The 20,712-nt window shown below is 49.8% G+C and overlaps 2 protein-coding genes across 5 annotated transcripts; one reads left to right on the forward strand and one right to left on the reverse strand.

Annotated features, from left to right (window-relative positions):
- The first annotated feature begins 3,726 nt into the window (after positions 1–3,726).
- Positions 3,727–6,961, forward strand: NHP2 (NHP2 ribonucleoprotein). Its single transcript, XM_045530530.1, has 4 exons — positions 3,727–4,029; positions 4,108–4,177; positions 5,839–5,944; positions 6,559–6,961. Exons 1-4 carry the CDS (start codon positions 3,870–3,872, stop codon positions 6,682–6,684), a joined length of 462 nt encoding a protein of 153 aa, XP_045386486.1. The 5' UTR covers positions 3,727–3,869; the 3' UTR covers positions 6,685–6,961.
- Positions 6,962–7,813: 852 nt separating this feature from the next.
- On the reverse strand, positions 7,814–18,952 carry RMND5B (required for meiotic nuclear division 5 homolog B). Of its 4 annotated transcripts, none has more exons than XM_045530527.1 (10): positions 18,891–18,952; positions 14,546–14,696; positions 12,813–12,958; positions 12,549–12,689; positions 11,838–11,938; positions 11,478–11,644; positions 10,032–10,197; positions 8,739–8,841; positions 8,495–8,649; positions 7,814–8,410 (listed from the first exon to the last, which is right to left on the reverse strand). In XM_045530527.1, the coding sequence occupies exons 2-10, from the start codon at positions 14,682–14,684 to the stop codon at positions 8,347–8,349; spliced, it is 1,182 nt and encodes a 393-aa protein (XP_045386483.1). In that variant the 5' UTR covers positions 14,685–14,696; positions 18,891–18,952; the 3' UTR covers positions 7,814–8,346. The 4 variants fall into 4 exon arrangements, with proteins under 4 accessions (XP_045386483.1, XP_045386485.1, XP_045386484.1 ...); XM_045530529.1 differs by lacking the exon at positions 18,891–18,952 and adding an exon at positions 18,646–18,874 and having other exon boundaries at positions 8,495–8,580; XM_045530528.1 differs by lacking the exon at positions 18,891–18,952 and adding an exon at positions 18,646–18,874 and having other exon boundaries at positions 7,814–8,249.
- Between the last annotated feature and the right edge of the window lie 1,760 nt (positions 18,953–20,712).

The following is a 20,712-nucleotide window of genomic DNA, read 5'->3' on the forward strand; positions in this document are numbered from 1 at the left end:
CAAGCAGAGAAAAAATTTCATTAAAGTGCAAAATGCTTTTCTAAAGCAATAAAAGACAACCCTATAAAAAATTCTACAAAAATTAGAACTGGTATTTCATAGAAAGAGAAACACAAATGACCTACAAAAATATGAAACATTGATCAGACCCTCTCAGAATAAATTAAAATAAGACACCATTTCTACCTATTGGATTATTACCACCACCATTGGAAAAAACAAAAAAAAAGCCTGCTAAAACCCAGTCTGGGCAACTGCTTGGGAGACACTGTTAGAACAACTGTAAATTGCATCTCTTACATCTCTTTAGAGGACAATTTGACATTACTCCATACATCAAATTATAAATGTTGGGGAACTTATCTCATGGATACACTCACAAAAGTACCAAAAACATTGCACAATATTTATCATAACCTTATTTTAACTAGCAAAAACACTGAAAACAAATGAATTTCCAGCAATAGGGACTGGATAAATAAATTATGGAAATACATATAACATGATACTAGTGAGCCATTGAAAGAATGAGATTTATCTCTATGACTGGAAATAGAAAAAGTTACTGAGATATAGTGATAAGTGGAACGAAATTGCCGGAACAGTATATTACTGTACTATGTACTGTATTATTGTACAATTGTACAATGTACATTATATGGTATAATGTATTATATAATGTATATTAAATTATTGTCATATAATATTGTACAATATAATGTATATTGTATATTATTGTATGTGTAATATGTAATTATATTATTGTATAATACATTGTGTATATATTACATATAATTAGATAACAGTACTTATCAGTACTATATAGTATGTAATTTATATTATTATGTAATATACATGTATATATATTAAATATTTGCATATATACACAAAAATTTAATAGTGGATACCTCTGAAGAATCTAAACATGGGGATTAGGGGTTAGTGGGGAAGGACATTTACCTTTTCACTTTACACTGTTTTGTAATATCTGAAATTTTTTTTTTTTGAGACAGTCTCACTCTGTAGCCCAGGCTAGAGTGCAGTGGTGTCATCACAGCTCACTGTAACCACAAATTCTTGGGCTCAAGCGATCCTCCTGCCTCAGCCTCCCAAGTACCTGGGACTACAGGCGTGTGCCACCACATCCAGCTAATTTTTTCTATTTTTCTGTAGAGACGGGCTTTCCCTGTTGCTCAGGCTGGTCTCGAAACTCCTAGCCTCAAGCAATCCTCCTGCCTTAGCCTCCCAGAGTGCTAGGATTACAGGTCTGAGCCATTGTGCCCGGCTATCTGAAATTTTTTTAACATTATTATCTTTATAATAATAAATCTTTTTTTTCCTGAACTGATAGACAATGTGGGCTATAATAATAAACCTTAAATTCCAAAGCCCAAATCTGGATCCTGATGAAACCCATCTTTATGAAGTCCCAAACTGACTTTTCCAAGATCTTAGCTTTATATGGTAAGGTGTGTTCCAAGTCATGTCTGAGGACATTTCCATCCTCCAGGACCCCACCTGACCACTCTCTTTCCTCGGGCCGTGCCTAGAATTGCTGTGTAAAAGGGCCTCAGCATCCGTTTCCGGGGAGACACCATCAGTAAGAAAACCACACTGGGATATGAGTCTCCATCAGTCATCTTGACTAATACCCCACATAACTAGCCTACAAAACAATTAAAATTGATTTTAAATATATTTTAAAAATTACATAAACTATATATATTTTTTTGTTTCTTTTACTTGACTTCAACTCCTAGAGTAAGCATCTAGCTTGATAAATACAAAGTCAACTAAACCACTACACACCAATAGACTGGCCCAAATCCAAAACACTGACAATACCAAATGTTGCTGAGGATGTGGATCAACAACTCTCGCCCATTGCTGGTGGGTATACAAAATTTGACAGCACTTTTTTCTTTTTTTGAGACACAGTCTCACTCTGTTGCCCGGGCTAGAGTGCCATGGAGTCAGCCTAGCTCACAGCAACCTCACACTCCTGGGCTCAAGCAATCCTCCTGCCTCAGCCTTCAGAGTACCTGGGACTACAGGCATGAGCCACCATGCCCGGCTAATTTTTTCTACATATTTTTAGTTGTCCAGCTAATTTCTTTCTATTTTTTTTTTTTTTTTAGTAGAGACAGGGGTCTCGCTCTTGCTCAGGTTGGTCTCTAACTCCTGAGCTCAAAGGATCCACCCACCTAGGCCTCCCAGAGCCTCCCAGAGTGCTAGGATTACAGGGGTGAGCCACCACAACTGGCCCAGTGTTTCTTTCTGAAGTGTTAAAAATGTGCTAAAATGGGCCGGACACGGTGGCTCACGCCTCTAATCCTAGCACTCTGGGAGGCCGAGGCAGGTGGATCGCTCAAGCCCAGAAGTTCAAGACCAGCCTGAGCAAGAGTGAGACCCCGGCTCTACTAAAAATAGAAACAAATTAGCTGGCCAACTAAAATATATATAGAAAAAATTAGCCGGGCATGGTGGCGCATGCCTGTAGTCCCAGCTACTCGGGAGGCGGGAGGCTGAGGCAGTAGTAGGATCATTTAAGCCCAGGAGTTTGAGGTTGCTGTGAGCTAGGCTGACGCCACGGCACTCACTCTAGCCCGGGCAACACAGCGAGACTATGTCTCAAAAAAAAAAAAAAAATGTGCTAAAATGGATTGTGGTAATGGTTGCACAATTCAGGGAGTATACGCAAAGCCATTCAATTGCACACTTTAAATGGATTAACTGTATGGTATATAAATTATATCTCAATATTTTTTTTTTGAATTTTAAAGAGATTTATTCTGAGCCAAATTTGAGGACAATGACCTGGAGCCATGCCCAAGAAGCCTTGAGCAAGTGGACTCTATATCTCGATTTTTAAAAAATTCTCTCCAATTTTTTTAAAAGGTTGGACCTTAGCCCACCTAGGTTTAACTTTCTCACTTCATAGATGAAGCATGGAAACCCAGAGAGATTAAAATGACTTGCCCAGGCTGAGTGCGGTGACTCAGGCCTGTGATCCTATCATTCTGAGAGGCAGAGGCCCAAGGATTCCTTGAGCTCAGGAGTTCAAGACCAGCCAGGACAACATAGCAAGGTAGGTCTCAAAAAAAAAAAAAAAAAGCTGTAAGTAAAATAAAGGATTTTAGGACCCTGGTGGGAGGTCAGGGGGGACTGGAATTTTAGATAAAGTGGTCAGGGGAACCCCTCTTATGGGAAACATTTGAGCGGATCCCCGTGGAAAGAGAGCGAGCCATGGGCTACTTGGGGAAAAGCAGTATAGACCTGAGAACTCCTTGTTTTGTGTCTTCCATAGCTCGCAGCAGGGTCCAGGAAAGAGAACAAAGTATGAAAACTATGCAAGAACTAAAGAAACTCTGCCAGTGTCAGACTTTACCTGAACCTTCAGCACCTAGGGCACATCACCCAGAACCAGCCCAGGCCCCAGGCTGACCAGGGTCCTCAGTGCCCATCAGAGGGACGAGATTCCAGGGAGGTTTGGGATCACACTGAGCACAGACTTCGCCTTCGTCCCCCGGGTCGCAGACCCTGCCCTGCAGACGAGGTACCGCCCTACCCCGCCCCCGCCCCCTGCCCTCGCCCCCAGAGCCGCAGACGCCCCCAGACCCGCCGCGCCCGCTCCCAACTCGCTCCCGCCCCGGCCGCGCCCCACCCCCTCGCCCGGGACCCGGGCCCGGCCCCTCCCGGCGCTGTAATTAAGGAGCCGAGCGTCGGCGATTGGCCTGCGCCGGAGGCCTCGTTTCCTAATTGGTCGTGGTGTGCGACAGCTTCTGACCGAGCGGACGACCCGGAAGTAGCTCCCGAAGCGGAGGCCGCGTGGACTCGCCTCCCGGGGCTCGGGTTTAGCGGGCGCTGCAATGACCAAAATAAAGGCCGAACAGGACGGGCCCGAGGCGCAGGCGGAGGCGTGCTGCGGGGAGCGCACTTACCGCGAGCTGCTGGTCAACCTGAACCCCATCGCGCAGCCCCTGGCTTCTCGCCGCCTCACGCGGAAGCTCTACAAGTGCATCAAGAAAGGTGCGGCGGCGCCGGGGTGGCCGGGGAGGCGCGGGGGTGGCAGGGCGAAGCCCCCGATTGACTCTTCTGTCGTCGCAGCCGTGAAGCAGAAGCAGATTCGGCGCGGGGTGAAGGAGGTTCAGAAATTTGTCAACAAAGGAGAGAAAGGGTAAGAACCCTCCTACCTCCGGATTTTGCATTTCACCGTAAGGAAGGAATCTGGTTTTTTTGTTTGTTTTTTTTCTAGTTTTTTTTTTTTTTGAGACAGAGTCTCCCTTTGTTGCCCGGGTTAGAGTGAGTGCCGTGGCATCAGCCTAGCTCACAGCAAACTCAAACTCCTGGGCTCAAGCGATCCTTCTGCCTCAGCCTCCCGAGTAGCTGGGACTACAGGCATGCGCCACCACGCCCAGCTAATTTTTTCTATATAGATTTTTAGTTGGCCAGATAATTTGTTTCTGTTTTTAGTAGCGATGGGGGTCTCACTCTTGCTCAGGCTGGTCTCGAACTCCTGACCTCGAGCGATCCACCCGCCTCGGCCTCCCAGAGTGCTAGGATTACAGGCGTGAGCCACCGCGCCCGGCCAAGTTTAGTTTTTGTACTCAGAGCTTTGAGAGGCCATTGAGGGTTAAAGCCAAGAAGTGACATAATTATGTTTAAAATTTTAAGATTTAGCAATTGAGGAAAGGATTGGAGAGGCAGGAGTGATTTGGGAGAATTCAGATGGGAGGCCTCTGTAGTATGAAGAGGTGATGGTGGAGATAGAATTAAAGTGGGTGGATTGAAGAGGATTAGATTTGGAGGATGAGGAGGTGTGCATGACTTCTGGCTTCTCACACACCCAGCCGAAGGGACAGAGGGCCCATTGTGAGGTTGTGAACAGTGGAGGAGGACCACGTTTGTGTGTGAAGATCACAGGTTTGGTTGTAGACTAGATTTTGAGGTGCCTTGGAGACAAACAACTCCCTGCCCCAGCAGAACTGGCAGACAGGAAGATGACTATATGGGTTTGGAGCTCGGAAGAGAGGGCAAGGCTGGAGAGCAGATTTGGGAGCCGTCAGCACATATGTGGCACTTGACACCATGGGGGTGAGCCAGGAAAAAGGTGCAGAGGGAGAAGGAAGCCCAGGATCAGCTGTGAGCACCAACAGTTTAAAAGCTACTCAGAGGAAGAGGAGCCTGCGGAAGGGAGCCTGGAGGCTAAAGGAGCCACTAGGAGTGAGGAAGCAGCACAGGGCTCTTTGTGTCTTCAGGCTCGTGAGGCCTGTCCCAGAGCCCTGACACCTTGCCAGCCAGGAGCCCTAGGTGAGGCTTCTCTAGCAAGCTTGCACTGGTTCCTTGCCACTCCTGGGACAGAGCCCACACTTCTTAGCCTGGCACTCAAAGCCCTTGGATGTGCCCCCGGCCAGTCTCACCAGCTTTACTGACTGCCCTCCTCCCTATCCTGGATTCCAGAGCCAGCCCCTCCAGGGGCTGCCTCACAGACATTCATAATCCAGCTTCCGGTTCAAGTGTCGGCTCCCAGTTGAAGTCTTTTTTTGACTCTCCCAGGAGAGCTAGGCTCTTCCTCCTTGGCATCTCTCCCATCCCTCATCTATCCCAGCACTATACCACTTGTCACACTTGGTGGCATTTACATGTTGTCAAGACACAGAGATCACATCCCCAGAAGAATGCACTTCATCAAACATAATTTTGCACCCCTGCAGAGGCTGGCAGACCCACATTAATAACTGGGGTCCTTGAGGGTAGAGGCATCTCATTCAAGGCCCGGCCCAGAGATGGTACTTACAATTGGCAGAATTGTAAGGACAGTGATGCATCTCATTTCAGGATCATGGTTTTGGCAGGAGACACACTGCCCATTGAGGTGTACTGCCATCTCCCAGTCATGTGTGAGGACCGGAATTTGCCCTATATCTACATCCCCTCTAAGACGGTAAGGCACACGTGGCCCCAACCTTGGTAGGCACTGGGGAGGGGTCTGGGACGTGGTCTGCCGCAGCAGGCCAGTGGGAAAGAACACAAATGCCGGAGTTAAGACAGACTCCGCTACTTCCTAGTTGTGAGACTGTACAGAAGTTACGTCTCTACAATTTGGCTTCCTTGTTGTAAAATGGGAATCCTCTCCTCTGTGGACCTGAGAATGAAGTAGAAGCTCTGTGTGAACGTGCTTTGTAAACTGAGATGCTTCACTTGTGTTAGTCCTGTTAGGTGGTTTCATGCTCCAGGGACCTGTAGCTGTCCTTACCTTTACATAGCAGGGGCCAGGCCTGGGTCATAGGGAGTGGGGGGGTGACAGGGACCTGGAGCCCTTTCACAGTGGCCGTGTGGAAATGAAGGCCCAATGTTGCTGTGCCATGGCTTGAAAGTTTGCTTGAATGTAAATGATAGCAACTAATTCAAAATGTTTTTAAATATAATGTGGACCCAAGCGAACATGGCTATGGGCCACATTAGGCTGCTGATGGGTCATCAGTTTGTGACTCCCTGGCACATAGCTTGTGCTGCCTTTTTCTCCAAACAGCCCTTGTTTCTTCTTCTCCTCTGTAGGACTTGGGTGCAGCCGCAGGCTCCAAGCGCCCCACCTGCGTGATAATGGTCAAGCCCCACGAGGAGTATCAAGAGGCCTATGATGAGTGCCTGGAGGAAGTGCGGGCCCTGCCCCCACCACTGTGAAGGACTTGGGCAGCACCCTGGGCACCTGCTCTGGAAGCTGCTGGGCTGGCGGCAGGCCGACGGGCTGGCGGCAGGCCGACGGACTGTCCTCCTGCCACCCACACCGGCGGCTTCTTCCCGGCTCCCCGAGGCACGTCTTCTTCCCAGGCAGCTTCTGCAGCTCTTTGATGAAGGTAACACCAGCAAGTCTTCTCCATCCGTGCTGTTTCCTGTTGAGCTTAAGTGAACCAGTTCCAAGAATGTAGAGCGGGGAAGTAAATGCTAAGTCTAAAATGAAGTGAGTCCATGGGTGTTTTTTTAAGCAGTGGCTGCTGGTGGGGCCAAGGAGTTGGCGGGCAGGAAGGGTGGAAGCAGGCTTTCTCAACGGGAGAACCCAAAGGACTGTGAGTGTTCAGCGCTAATGCTCTGCTGCCCAGGGCCGAGCTTGGGCTCAAGCTGACAACCAATTCTGCTGCTCACCCCAGGGCTTTCAATTCCCCTTGTTGGGGTAGGTGGGGAGTGTGAGGTAAGGCAGCAGGGCCCAGACCCACTTCATGGAGGACACCTCCGTTCCTTTCTTTTTCTTCCCCCAGGAGCCTTAAATGGCACTGTGAAGCTTATGGAAGCAGTTCAGTCACCCACACAGTAAATTCTGAATAGGCACATGAAGCTAAATATGAGCCCCCGGGCCATCTCTCTTGCCTAACAAAATGGCCCTGGCAACCCAATCCCTTCTAACATTTTACACTTCAGGTCCCTTCCTATCATCAAAGGCCCCAGATGATACTTAGGACACATAGCAGCCACGCTTCAAGTACCCTGGAATAAACTGGAAAGGGCTTGGGCTTGATCTGGTTTAAATTCCAAGCTCTCTCCTCTCCAAGCTGTGAGCCCTGTTACACAAGGCATTTCATCTTCCTAAATCCCTATATGGATTTCTACTGTGTGTATGTGAAAGTACCTTGCCCAGGGTCTAACATCCTCCAAGGTTTCCCCCTGAGCCAGAGGTGCAAGTTAGGTTTTTTCTGCCTGGGTATTGTTGGCCAGCCACATTCTTACCTGCAGCCACTGCCGGGCCACGCCTGGTACCTGTGTGCAGTAGATGTGTAGTAATGATTTGCCAGTGAGGCTAAAGGCTGGCTAGGAGAAGTGAGGAGAAGGGCCGTGAATATATTTGCTCAACATTATAAAACAGTGGCATTCAGTTCTAACTTTGACTATTTACAGTGGGAAATGGATACATACAGTTGGGGCTGTACAGGGGAGGAGGTGGGCCACAGCTGGATACCCTCGGGCTGAAGGGCAAGAATGGACAAGCGTTGGCATGGCAGTAAGAGACATGGCTGAGGGCAGGGATGGAAAGATGTCTGCTGCTGAAGGCCAAGTCCTTTGCTATGCTGTCAGTTCCTACTAAGTCGAGGGAAATATAAACAGGAAGAGACAGAGCAGGAGCACAGAGGCCAGCATCTTCCTTTCCTTACGGCCAAGGAGCCAAGTGCCAGGTGTGGGCTGGTTCATCTCTCTCCTCAGGCTCTGCCAAAGGGCTGCTCTGGCTCTCCCACGGTAGCACTCCTCAGCCAAGTGCTCTGAAATAAACCAGAGTCCGCTGGAGCCACCCACCCTACTGAGGCAGACCAAGGGTCCTGGGTGAAAAACCCCTTTTAACAAAGTTCCGGACAGGAATCAGAATATGATGCGTTTCCCATCTGCTGGGTTTTGCTCCATGGGACAGTAGGGACACTTCAGCCTGCAAAGGGAGGAGAACCAAGAACATCTCAGGGCTGGCAGCAGGAGAGCCCAGCCAAGTTGGAGCAGAGCATAGGGAACTTACTTTCCTCCATTAATGAGCTTGTTCAGTGCGTCTCTGGAGATAACATGGCCGCAGATGAGCTTGATGGGAGGGTTGGAATCCGACGTCTGCTGGCGGAGGATGGGGCAAGCAAACACTGAGTGGTACCAGCACTTCATGCCTAGTTCAATCTCAATCTGGGAGGCCAGCAAAGGGGTCAGTTCCAGTTCGTGTCACGGCTGTCCTCCCCAGTGCCTTTGGCCCACACCTCCCCGCCAGGCCTTACCGGTAACTCATCCTTGTGACTCCAGACCCCAGTGCACTGCCTCTGCTCAATCACAGCTTTGATGTTCATCAGCACGGGCAGTGCCACACAGCCAGAGGCAAAACTGCAAACAAACAACAGGGGCTGAGTGGCTCCCATCACAGCACAGGACTTGAGATGGGGTTCTAATGTGGCATAAGGTCAAATCAGTCCTTAAAAATCCCTCAGATTGTTCATAAGGTGCCACGTGTGTATGTCCAACTCCAGAGGGTCATTCTAATGTACTCCTAAATTGGAGAACTTACGGGAAAGACAAAGGGACGCTCCAGGGGCAGATATCTGCTCATCCAAACTACTGAAAAGTCCTTGGTGTGACGGAGACAGCGACTAGTTCTAAAGGGCTCCAGCCCACCTGCAGGATCTACCTTGCTCTGTTGTCATAATATACCTCTGTAACTGTGGCTATCAACTATGACACTTCAAAACGGGGGAGGGCTGGGCGTGGTGGCTCATGTCTGTAATCCCAGCACTTTGGGAGGCTGAGGTGGGAACCTGAGTGAGACCCTGTTTCAAAAACAGCAACAGGCCGGGCGCGGTGGCTCACGCCTGTAACCCTAGCACTCTGGGAGGCCGAGGCGGGTGGATTGTTTGAGCTCAGGCATTCGAGGCCAGCCTGAGCGAGAACGAGACCCCGTCTCTACTAAAAATAGAAAGAAATTATATGGACAGCTTAAAATATACATAGAAAAATTAGCCGGGCATGGTGGTGCATGCCTGTAGTCCCAGCTACTTGGGAGGCTGAGGCAGGAGGATTGCTTGAGCCCAGGAGTCTGAGGGTGCTGTGAGCTAGGCTGATGCCACGGCATTCTAGCCTAAGCAACAGAGTGAGACTCTGTCTCAAAAAGAAAAAAAAAAAAAGACCAGCCTGAGCAAGAGCAAGACCCCATCTCTACTAAAAATGGAAAAAATTAGCCGGGCGTGGTGGCACATGCCTGTAGTCCCAGCTACTCCGGAGGCTGAGGCAGTAGGATCGCTTAAGCCCAGGAGTTTGAGGTTGCTGTGAGCTAGGCTGACACCACAGCAGTCTAGCCCAGGCAAGAGTGCGAGACTCTGTCTCAATAAAAAAAAAAAAAAAGAAAGAAAAAGAAACAGGTACTTTCTTCCTCCTTCCCCTCTCCAAAAATAGCTAACAAAGCCAGTTTAGGTCTGAAAGCACTGAGCACTGTCCCTGGTACGTGGTAGGGCCTTGGCAACATGATGTTTCCCTCTCGACCAACCCTCCCACCGTGCTGCCCTCATGGGGCTGGGTTGTACCTGACACTGAGGGGGGACTCCACAGAAAGCCCCAGCAGGGAACATGCATCCCGGGTAAAGGTCTCACAGATCTCTGCCCAGTGGCTGTTGTCCAGGAGGTGGCAGTAGGGTGACTTCTCTAAGCCCAGCCGCAGATACACCAGACTGCCCATCATCACCTGGATCTCTACAAGGCAACCGGGTGGCAGCTCAGGGGGTGCAGGGGCTCTGGGTCCATCCCTAAGGGGGCAGCAGGACTGCAAAGCACAATATTGTGAGCCGGACCAAGCCCCAGGCTCCCAGGCCCCTGGCCACATGGAGCAGGGATTGAAATGCCCTCAGGCAAAACTGACTGTCTAAAATCCAGTGGGGAGGTGGAGTCTCCAGGCTGCTTCTGTAGGACAAGGATAGGCATTACCAACACAGAACTGGGTAGGAAGGTGAGTCTTTTTCTGTTTTCTTTGTGTCCTTCCAACTGCATCAAGGAGCAAATAAGACAGGCTATTCTTACACACTAGCTAATCTCCCCTTCAGAGCAGATCCCAGGTTCAGAGCTTTCAGAAGGCAGCAGTATCTAGTTAAACCTTAAAAACACTGTTGGTTTTCACATTTATTTTTAAATAAACTTAGAACAAGAAAGAATATGGGTTACTACTTGTGAACATCTTGACGGTGAGACTCAAATTACAGGTCTGGAAATCCTAGTGTGAAGGAAGAAGGCCAAGGAAGGATGCTACAGAGGAGGTGCTCAAGTGAGTCCTAAAATGAGCAGGGCTCTCCCAAGTGGAGGGAGGCATGTGCAATGCAGAGCAGCGTGAGTGGGCATGGCATGTTTGAGTGTGATGTGGCACACAGCAGGCACTGGGGACCCACGGTGGTCTGAGGTGGAGCTAAAAACATATGGCCGAGGCCAGGCGCGGTGGCTCACGCCGGTAATCCTAACACTCTGGGAGGCTGAGGCGGGAGGATCACTCGAGGTCAGGAGTTCGAGACCAGCCTGAGCAAGAGCGAGACCCCCATCTCTACTAAAAATAGAAAGAAATGATTTGGACAGCTAAATATATATATATAGAAAAAATTAGCCGGGCATGGTGGCACATGCCTGTAGTCCCAGCTACTCGGGAGGCTGAGGCAGGAGGGCTGCTTGAGCCCAGGAGTTTGAGGTTGCTGTGAGCTAGGCTGATGCCACAGCACTCTAGCCCGGGCAACAGAGCGAGACTCTGTCTAAAACAAACAAACAAACAAACAAACAAACAAAAAAACACATATGGCCAAGATGAAAGAGGAAGAGCCTTGAGTTTGGTGGCACTTGGGACACAACGTGGGATCACAGAGGTTTTCAAGCTGGGGAGAGGCACCAGAGTAACAGCCCCACGTGGGCATAGGGACTGGCAACCTGACGTAACCTGCCACATCCAGACATCTGTCAGGCCAACCAGCCCCAAGCCTGGCACCCTGGGCACTCACCCCGTTGGTGCAGCCGAGCAAAGGGCTGAAAGTGCCGGGCATAGCTGAGAGCCTCCAGCTGCTTCTCAGGGCCACCTGCTAGGAGGCGGATGAAGTGCAGTCGGTGCAGCTTGAACTCCAGCGAGCTGTTGAGTTCCAGCAGGCGCTGCCTGTGGGAGACAGCCCATCTGCAAAGAAAAGGGCCAGTTTAGTGTGGAGCTTGTGGGGGCTAAAGGAGTGCCCCCAAAGTCTGTATGAGGCCCTAGGGTCGAGGCTGGAGGCATGTCAAGTATGTCCTGGGGAACTGAAAGACCACAGACAAGCCCTGTGCACGGGGAGGGGAGAGCAGAGCAGTGCTGGCCCACCTAAGGGCCTGCTTACTCCAGTGCAGGCCCCAGGTCTTGTTCATGCAGAGCTTCCACAATTCGATTCAACTCCAGGAAAGGCTGCTTGAAATCCAGGTCCACGTTTAGTGTTGATTCCTGTAAGGAAAGAGAGAGAGCTCTCACCACTAGAAGCCAGTGTTTCTAAAATTCTGTTATGAGCATAATGAGACCTCACCCACTAAAAATAGGCTGCAGAATGCCAGGCTGTGTGTGAGGAGCTGTGGCCTCCTGCCAGCCACTTGGCCCCTCTTACTCCCATCTCAGTTCCCCAGAGTGCAGACTGCACACACCCCACCACAGAGCACTGGAGACGGTCCCCAGGCTCCGCATTGAGTGGCACAGTGAGAAAACTATTTCTTTTTATACTCATAAGTACATTAGGGAAAGGCTCCTTTGCTTTTACCGCCAGTGTGTCTTCAATACCTAACAAGTGCCACTTTGTCTTTTCACTAATCTCCCTTTTTAGTAAAGGCATATAAGGCCTCAGCTCAGAACCCCGGCTGGCAACCACCTATAACTAGAACTGAGTAACTTCACTTTTCATCATATATGTTTTTAGAGCTACCTTTTATTTATGGCAGGGGCACTGATTTCCTTTCTAAAATAAATTTGTTTGAAGAGAATGGCAGGGACTTAGTATTAAAAAACTATCAGATAAAAAGCAGAGCACGCGGGTCCTCCTGTGCCCTCCCTGCCTGGCCAGTACCTGGCACAGCTCCTCGGCAACGCTGAGCATGCCCTGCTGGTACAGGTGTTCCACGATGGCCATCTGCAGGGTCTGCTGCTGCCTCTCCCGCGAGTCCCACACCGCGTCCGAGACTACACCGCAAATCTCAGAGTCAAAGTTCTGGCAAGGAGGAGAGACAGGGCCCTATGACTCAGGAACTCTCACCTGCCCTCTTGCTGAGTCCTTGTACATACCACTCCAAGGTACTCCCACCCACAGGCTTGGGTTTGTCCACATGCTCACCCTATCAATGGCTTTGCCTACTCGGGACACGCTGCTGTGAATGTCCTTGTGGTCTGAAGCCAGTTTCTGCACGGTGTCTTTGATCTTCCGGCAGCACTGTGACATCACCATGGAGAGGGTGGCTGAGAGAGGGGTCCCCTTGAGGGCTGCAGAAACAGCGAAATGAGTCGGGACACAGGAGGCAGACCCAAGCACCTGCTTCGGCAGCAGACCCGTGTCTACTTCCTCTATTCTGAAGGATAGCCTGGCAGCCCAGGAGGCAGCCCTGAACTCTGGAGTAAAACACCTAGCTTCTACTCCAGGTCCTGCCACTTTTTAACTGCATGATGTGGAATTGGTCAAGTGGGACAAGCCATCTTACCTCTTGGAGCCTTCATTTCCTCATCTGTAAAACTGTAGGTCACTATGAAATGAAGATGATTTGGCACTTACAGTGGTTAAGTATTTTAGCTCATGTACTATATCATACATAGAATTCTGTGTGTTTAACTGTCCAGTTACCGTATGACCCAGCAACTCCACTCCTAGGTATATACCCAAGAGAAATGAAAACACATGTCCACACGAAAACTTGTATGTGAATATTCATAGTATCGGCCTATTTCGTCCTAATAGACAAAAAGTGGAAACAACTCAAATGTCTATCAACTAATGGGTAAACAAAATGTGGCACATCCATACAACGGAATATTATTCCACCATAGAAAGGAATGAAGTACTGATTCATTTATCAAGGGTGAACCATATAAATGTGTTACGAAAGGAGCCAGACACAAAAGGCCACATATTGTATCACTGCATTTACATGCAGTGTCCAAGATAAGCAAATCTATAGAGACAGAAGAGATTAGTGGTTGTCAGGGGCTGGGAGAGAGAGGACTGAGAGATTGTCAATGGGTTGGGTTTCTTTTGTGGGTGATGGAAATGTTCTGAAATTAGGTAATGGTAATGATTCTTCCACTCTGTAAATATATTAAAAACCACTGAATTATACTTGAAAAGAGTGAGCTTAATGGAATGTGAATTACAGCACAATTAAAAAAAAACATAGGAACCAGGGGTCCCCTCTGGTCAAATCTAAAGACTATAAACTAATAAACTATTGAATAAAGTCTGATGTTTGTTAAAATCAGAAAAAAAAAAACTATTGAATAAAATAGGAAATTGCGTACCTGCCTGGCTAGCCCAGCCAGTGGAACTCTTTTTTTTTTTTTTTTTTTTGAGACAGAGTCTCACTCTGTTGCCTGGGCCAGAGTGCTGTGGCGTCAGCCTAGCTCACAGCAACCTCAAACTCCTGGGCACAGGCAGTCCTCCTGCCTCAGCCTCCCGAGTAGCTGGGACTACAGGCATGCGCCACCATGCCCGGTTAATTTTTTCTACATATTTTTAGTTATCCAGCTAATTTATTTCTATTTTTTTTTTTTTTTAGTAGAGACAGGGGTCTCACTCTTACTCAGGCTGAGGAACTTCTGACCTCAAGCGATCCTCCTGCCTCAGCCTCCCAGGGTGCTAGGATTACAGGTGTGAGCCACCATGCCTGGCCTCCCTAAATTAATTACTGTTGGGCTTTTTGACATAGCTTAGAGACTGCCATTACCCCTCTTCAAGGAGGTCTAGAGAGGCATTTACCAACATCCTAACCACGCTCTTCTGGAACCCTCTCACCAAGTAGCCTTGGGTCTCCCATGTCTACAGGGAGGCTGGTATGGGGATCTTGTGGGGGGCACACCAACCTGCGCTGGCCAGTTCAGCCCGTAGCTGGCCTACGTAGTGCAGCAGCTCCTCCAGGCTCTGCTCACAGTGCTGCCCATAGGTCAGGAACTTCTGCAAGACCTTGTCCAGCTCTCTCTCTACACACGCACACTGCTCCATGGTGGTCGTAGCCTAGGGAGGGTCAGCTGGGTTAGGCCTCATCTGGGCCTGGGTGGCACAGTGGGGAGGGTACCTGGACCACAATCTCTGTCACCATTCCCATGTCATACACTAATGCTCCGAAATTCCCTCCTTAACTGAATATAGCTGTGCACAGCCTCCCAGCTGGGGTGCGCAGTGGAGGACGCAGGCTGGTATGAGGGCAGGGGTTTTCTGAATCATGGTAAGAAAACTACTGTCTTCAACACTTTTCATGCTGCTGTTATCCTTGTTCATCTTCCTTTTTTTTTTTTTTTTTTTTTTTTGAGACAGAGTCTCACTCTGTTGCCCAGGCTAGAGTGCCATGGCATCAGCCTAGCTCACAGCAACCTCAAACTCCTGGGCTCAAGCGATCCTCCTGCCTCAGCCTTCCGAATAGCTGGGACTACAGGCATGTGCCACCATGCCCGGCTAATTTTTTCTATATATATTTGTAGCTGTCCATATAATTTCTTTCTATTTTTAGTAGAGATGGGGTCTCGCTCTTGCCCAGGCTAGTCTCGAATTCCTGAGCTCAAACGATCCACCTGCCTCGGCCTCCCAGAGTGCTAGGATTACAGGCGTGAGCCACGGCGCCCGGCCCATCTTCCTTTTTGATCAGAAGGGAGAGCAGGCCTTGCAGAGCCCACAGCAGGCAGTAGTGACTAGAAATCCATATACTATACATGGCCACAGTTGATGTATTTTCACATATTCATTATAGCCACATTCTCTTAGAGCTAGAGGAATTGCTTTTCCATGTACTACAGTGAGATATGCCGTGAAGGCAGCGCTTGAACGGCCCATATTTGGAAACTCGGGTTAGGGAATAACTGCCAACCATGCTGACCTGACAGGCCTTGCCTACCTCTCCAGCCTAGGCCTCCTGCAGTGCCCACCCATGGATGGCACCTGTGTCTAGCCAGCCTGAAGCCTTGCTCTCTTACAGCTCCGTGCCCTGGGCTGCTCTTCATCTGCCCTCACCTCCCGGACTACTCCAGAAGCTGGCCCATCCCTTCCCAGGCAGCTCAGATATCATCCCTAGCCTGCTCCCACCTGGCTCCCTCTGCTCTCACTTTGCACCCTCTGATACCAGTTTTGATCACTCGGTAACGATCAGTCTGAGGGCCTTCCTTGCCCACCAGACTAGAACCTTTCTCGTTGTGACACAAACTTCCCTCCTCATTATACCATTGAAAGAAGGGGCATCACTCCCCTCCATTCAGAACAGCCTTTGACACTGAACACATGGACAATCCTCAAAATGCTGGCGAGTGCTGATTTCCCTCCCCATCCTTCCATCCATGGGATTTGAAATGAGAGGGCTGTCACATGTCCTTCTAAAACCTTCACATCTAGCCTGTTGTGCATTCTCTCAAAGAAAGGTATGGAGTAACAACATAAAGAGAATCTTTAGGATGTGGGAATCTTAGCAGGTAGAAAAAAAAAAAGAACCTTGTGTCCAAGGTGACCATCGGGATCCTCCCCATGTCACCACTCTCTTCCCCATTCCCACCAGCACTGTCAGTCCTGGCCTCACCATCTTGGCCCACCTGTAGCCACTGTCCCCCTACCAGAGGGAGGGGGATGGGGAAATGGCACCCAGGGCCTTGGGATGTTTATGCCCTCTTTCCTTTGGCTGTTGCAATCACCCCGGAATCTGTGATTTAATCATGGAGCCCAGAAAATGTGTCACCCCCGTGCCCTGCCACGAACAAATACCCTGTAATTGGATATGACCCATTATGGGCAAAATATAACAGGGACTTCTGTCTGAAGTATTAGTATTATTGTTATGACTATTATTAATAGGTAACATTTCATAGGGACTTATCATGCACCAGGCACTGTTCTAATGACTTTGCATGCGTTAAACTCATTTACTTAATTCTCACAAAAACACCACGATGTAGGTACAGTAATTGGACCCACTTTGCAGATCAGCATCTTGAAACTGTATTTAAAAAGGTGAGGAAGGAGATGGACAGGATTTTCATCCCAGCACTGTTTGTTGTGGTAAGGAGTTGGAAACAATCTAGGGGCCTCATCACTAGAGGAGTTATTCCATCAAGTGAGTAAATTGTAGGGGATGCATCTACAGAAACCTATGTAGTATTTAGAAACTATGTTCCAGATACATCCACAGAAATATCAATAAGATCCCAAAACATGGTATTGAGGAGGAAAAAAAGAAATAAAATGAAATCTAGGTGGAATACCATTTATGTAAATTGAAAAGATATGCTTACAACCAAGGCAAATAAAAGATATACACCAAATACATCAGAGTGGTTTCCTACGGTGAGGAGAGAAGGGAGGAATGGAGATAAAAAGAAATACATAAATAAACACAAAGGAGAAAAAGGCCCTATATGGACCAATTAAAGGTATCATGAACTGAGGAGTGTGATTAACTCAATACAGTATTTAAAGATAAAATAAATGAGCTGGGAAACAACTGTTTGTGGGCATTCCATCCAAAAAGCCCAGGAGGCTGATTGGGGCAAGTGACTGTGCCTGAACCACACTGGATCATCTTTACCAGGTGCAATGATGTGTGAGTGTGTTTGTGTTTAACAAACTACATGATTAATACAAGTGCCAACGATTGGAATTTCATGTGCACTGGCCCTAAGCCTTCCTCCCCAAGGTCTCACACGTACAGAAATTATCCACCAGGGTGATTTCTCCAAAACATGCATCAGATCCTATTACCCCTTTGCTCAACACTACCATGGATTGACATACAAGCCCTTTGTAATTATACATTCACTTCCTTTGCACAAGTTGTTCCTATTTCTAGAGTGTCCTCTGCACTTCTTTGCTTGGAGAACATAAGCTGTACTTTAATCCTTAGCTCCCCGTGAAGCCCTCAATGAAAACTCCCTGCTTCCTTTTCTGCTTCCCAAACCTGTCAAGGGTGCCCATACCACACAGATCTGAGTCCCTACTACTGCAGCACAGTAACTGTCGGTCTCTCCCACTGGTCTGTGAGCTGCTCAAGGGCTGGAGTCTAGTCTCATCCTCTCTCCCCTCAGTGCCCAGTCTGGGGCCTGGTCCAAGGTGCTGCTGCAGTATGCATTTGCTGGTTAAACAGGGCATCTATTTCCTAATCTTTGGCCTAGAGGGCTTCAGCTCAAATGGGGGTCGAAGGGGGTTGGCGATGGGAAGAAAGAGTCATGAGTGAAATATTAAAATCCCTGCCAAGCCGTGCATGGAGATTTTGTCCCCAGTCCTTAGCATCCTGAAACAAGAGGGCTCCTTGGGCAGGGACAAGGGAAGTTTGTGCAAATCATGGAAAACTCCCCTTTGCCCGACACAGAATTGGACAGCCTGCACTGACCCAATTCTTATACTTTTGCAGGCCCCCCTCTGTCCCTTCTCCACCCTACATATCACTCCTCTGCTTAACACCAATAGATTTCCATTGTACTTAGAACAAACTCCATGCTCCTTTCTATGGTCTGCAGGCTCTATGTGAGCTAATCCCCAACTATCTCTCCTACCTCATCTCCTACCACTCTCCCCCTCAATTGCCATACTCTGGTCACACCAGCCTTTTTTCTGTTCCTTGACTACATCCAGTTTACTTCTGTTTCAGGGCCTTTGCACTGGCTGTTCCCTTTATTCGGCCCTCAACGGAGATGTCATCTCTTCAGAAATGCCACAGTACCTGCTGCTGACCTCTGCCCCACCTTACACTGTTACCCTGTCATGTTGCCCTGTTCCTTTTCTTCACTATACACCTCTTTTTGAAGCTTCTAATCTTTTTTCTCTCCTTAACCAAAACCAGAGGGAGGAAAAAGTCCATCGTTTTCCCTGGACAGCAACCCCTACTGGGAGTTTCATGTGCATTAACGTGCAAATGACTTACAAACTCCTACTCATCCTGCAAAGACCCTGTTCAAATGCCCTGCCCAGCCCCCGGTCCGCAGCTGGTTACCTCCGACCCAGGCGGGTCGCACTAGGACAGGACGTCTGAGTTCGAGCGATTCCCCCAGCTGAGGCGACTTTTCGAGGGCTGGGCCCGGGTCCTGTGAGTCCCTGGGACTCCAGCTCTGGGCCCGGGGCGACGACTGCGGAGCCAACAGCCCACGGGCGGACTGGTAGGGGCGCTCAGTCGCGCGGGGTGGCCGCCGCGCCCCGCCCTCCGCCCGCGCCTCCCGGCCCAGAGTCCCCCCGCCTCACCCAGTCCCGCAGCCCCAGCCCCGACTTCCGGCGCCGCAGACATCGGAACCGGAAGCCGCGGCGGTGGCACGATGGATCCGGACTCGCCCACTCGCGGTTTCGCGGAGGGGCGGCCGTCCCTCGAGCCGGGGCGCGAGCTTTCTTCCTCCCCGCGTGACAAGAGTGGAGTCGCCCGCGGGAGCGGCGCTCCCCAGTCGGCTCGCTGGCGCGGTCCGGGTGCCCCGGGGAGGCGGCGCCGCCACCTGGCCGTCTTCGGGCGCGCCTGGCTCCCAGCACCGCGGCTCCCGGCCCTGAAGCCTCGAATCCCGGCCGGTCCTGCTGCCCCGTCCCCGCCCGCTCGAGTAGAGACGGCGCCGAACGGCACGGTGCATGTAAGGGGACTGACGGGCGCTTCCTGCGATGGCCGCGCGGTGCTTTCTTGAAATAACCAAGCGGCCAGCCTTGCTGGTCCCTACACCGTACTTAACCTGCCCACTGGGGATTCTACCGGAGAATTCGATTATTGGCGGGGCGCATGTAGCCCCTGCCCGCCGCCCTCTGTCGGTCGCTCTCCTTGGGGAGCAAGGAGGTGGGGTTAGGGGTTGCACGTCTGCCCTAAGGAGGAAGGAAGAGGGCTAGAAAGGAGAGAGGCGGCGGTGACCCCAAACCCAGGCCTGGACTCAGCCCCCAGCCCTTCTTCCGGCCTCAGACTAGGACTAGAAGCAGCCCAACCACCTCCGGCTCCCTTTTCGGGCCGGCCTCATTCCTGGCCACTCTCCCCTGGAACCCTCCCCCCTGCCTCCCCTTCTCCCCCGGCGCCCTTGCACAATCTTTTTTGTTTTCTTTAGCACTTCACTTGCAATTATCTTGTATGTTCATTTTGTTTATTTGTGGATTCTGTTTTCTGGCCTCTAACCCCGCCAACACCACTTTTAGGACAAAAGCTCACTGCAGTATCCCCACCACCTCGTATTTGGAAACACAGAGGGTACTCGGAGATTCTCTAGGGAAGCCGGTATCTTCCACTTATGAACGAGAAAACCTCGTCTCAAAAACCTTGTGAAATTCGGCTGGGAAGTGGGACCGTGAGCCCAAGGGGCGCCGGGAGCGTGGGTGGCCCAGGCCCCACGCGAAGCCGCGGGGGCGGAGAGTTGAAGGAACTTCGTCTGGGGCCGGGGGGCTCAGGCCCCTTCCTAGCCCACGGGACCTCGCAGGCCTCGGCCAACGCCCCCGGCTTCCCCGCTTCCTCTCCGGGATCCCAGGCCTGCCTCACAAGCCAAGCTGTGCGAGCGAAGCTGGGCTTCTCCAAGAACTCGCACGTCAGGAGCCTTTTAACCTTTGTCCTTGTTTTCCCGAATATGTAGCTAACCTTGTGCCTCAGTATTGTTACTTTCGGAGATGTACCAAGTTTTATTACATAGTTGATATTGTCAGTCTTTCTTCATTGGGATTGTTTTTTGCTGGGGCCGGGGGAGAAGGGGAGACGTGGAGGGTCGGGAATTGCTTCAAAGCAGAGAAGTTTAGCTGTTCTCCATTAGTTCAGTGATAATCTGTTTAACTTTCTGCCAGCATAGGGGAGTTTTAAACGTTCCTTCTATTCTCTGAAGGTTCAATAATTTGTGTCTCTGGAATAAACTTGACAGTAGACAGATTAAAAGGAGAAAAGACTTACAAATTTGTTACCAGGCATGTGCATGGGTCCCACACAATGAGCCTCAAGTAAGGGCCAGATGACTGCAGTTTAAAAAGCATTTAAGCTACGGAAAGAGACAAGGGCTTGGGCTTCTGGGGGAGGTAGAAACAGGTTCTGGGAGGTTGAGGGGAGGAAATGCAGGGTGAACAA

This window comes from Lemur catta, chromosome 18 (assembly GCF_020740605.2).
Source record: "Lemur catta isolate mLemCat1 chromosome 18, mLemCat1.pri, whole genome shotgun sequence".
NCBI lineage: Eukaryota > Metazoa > Chordata > Mammalia > Primates > Lemuridae > Lemur > Lemur catta.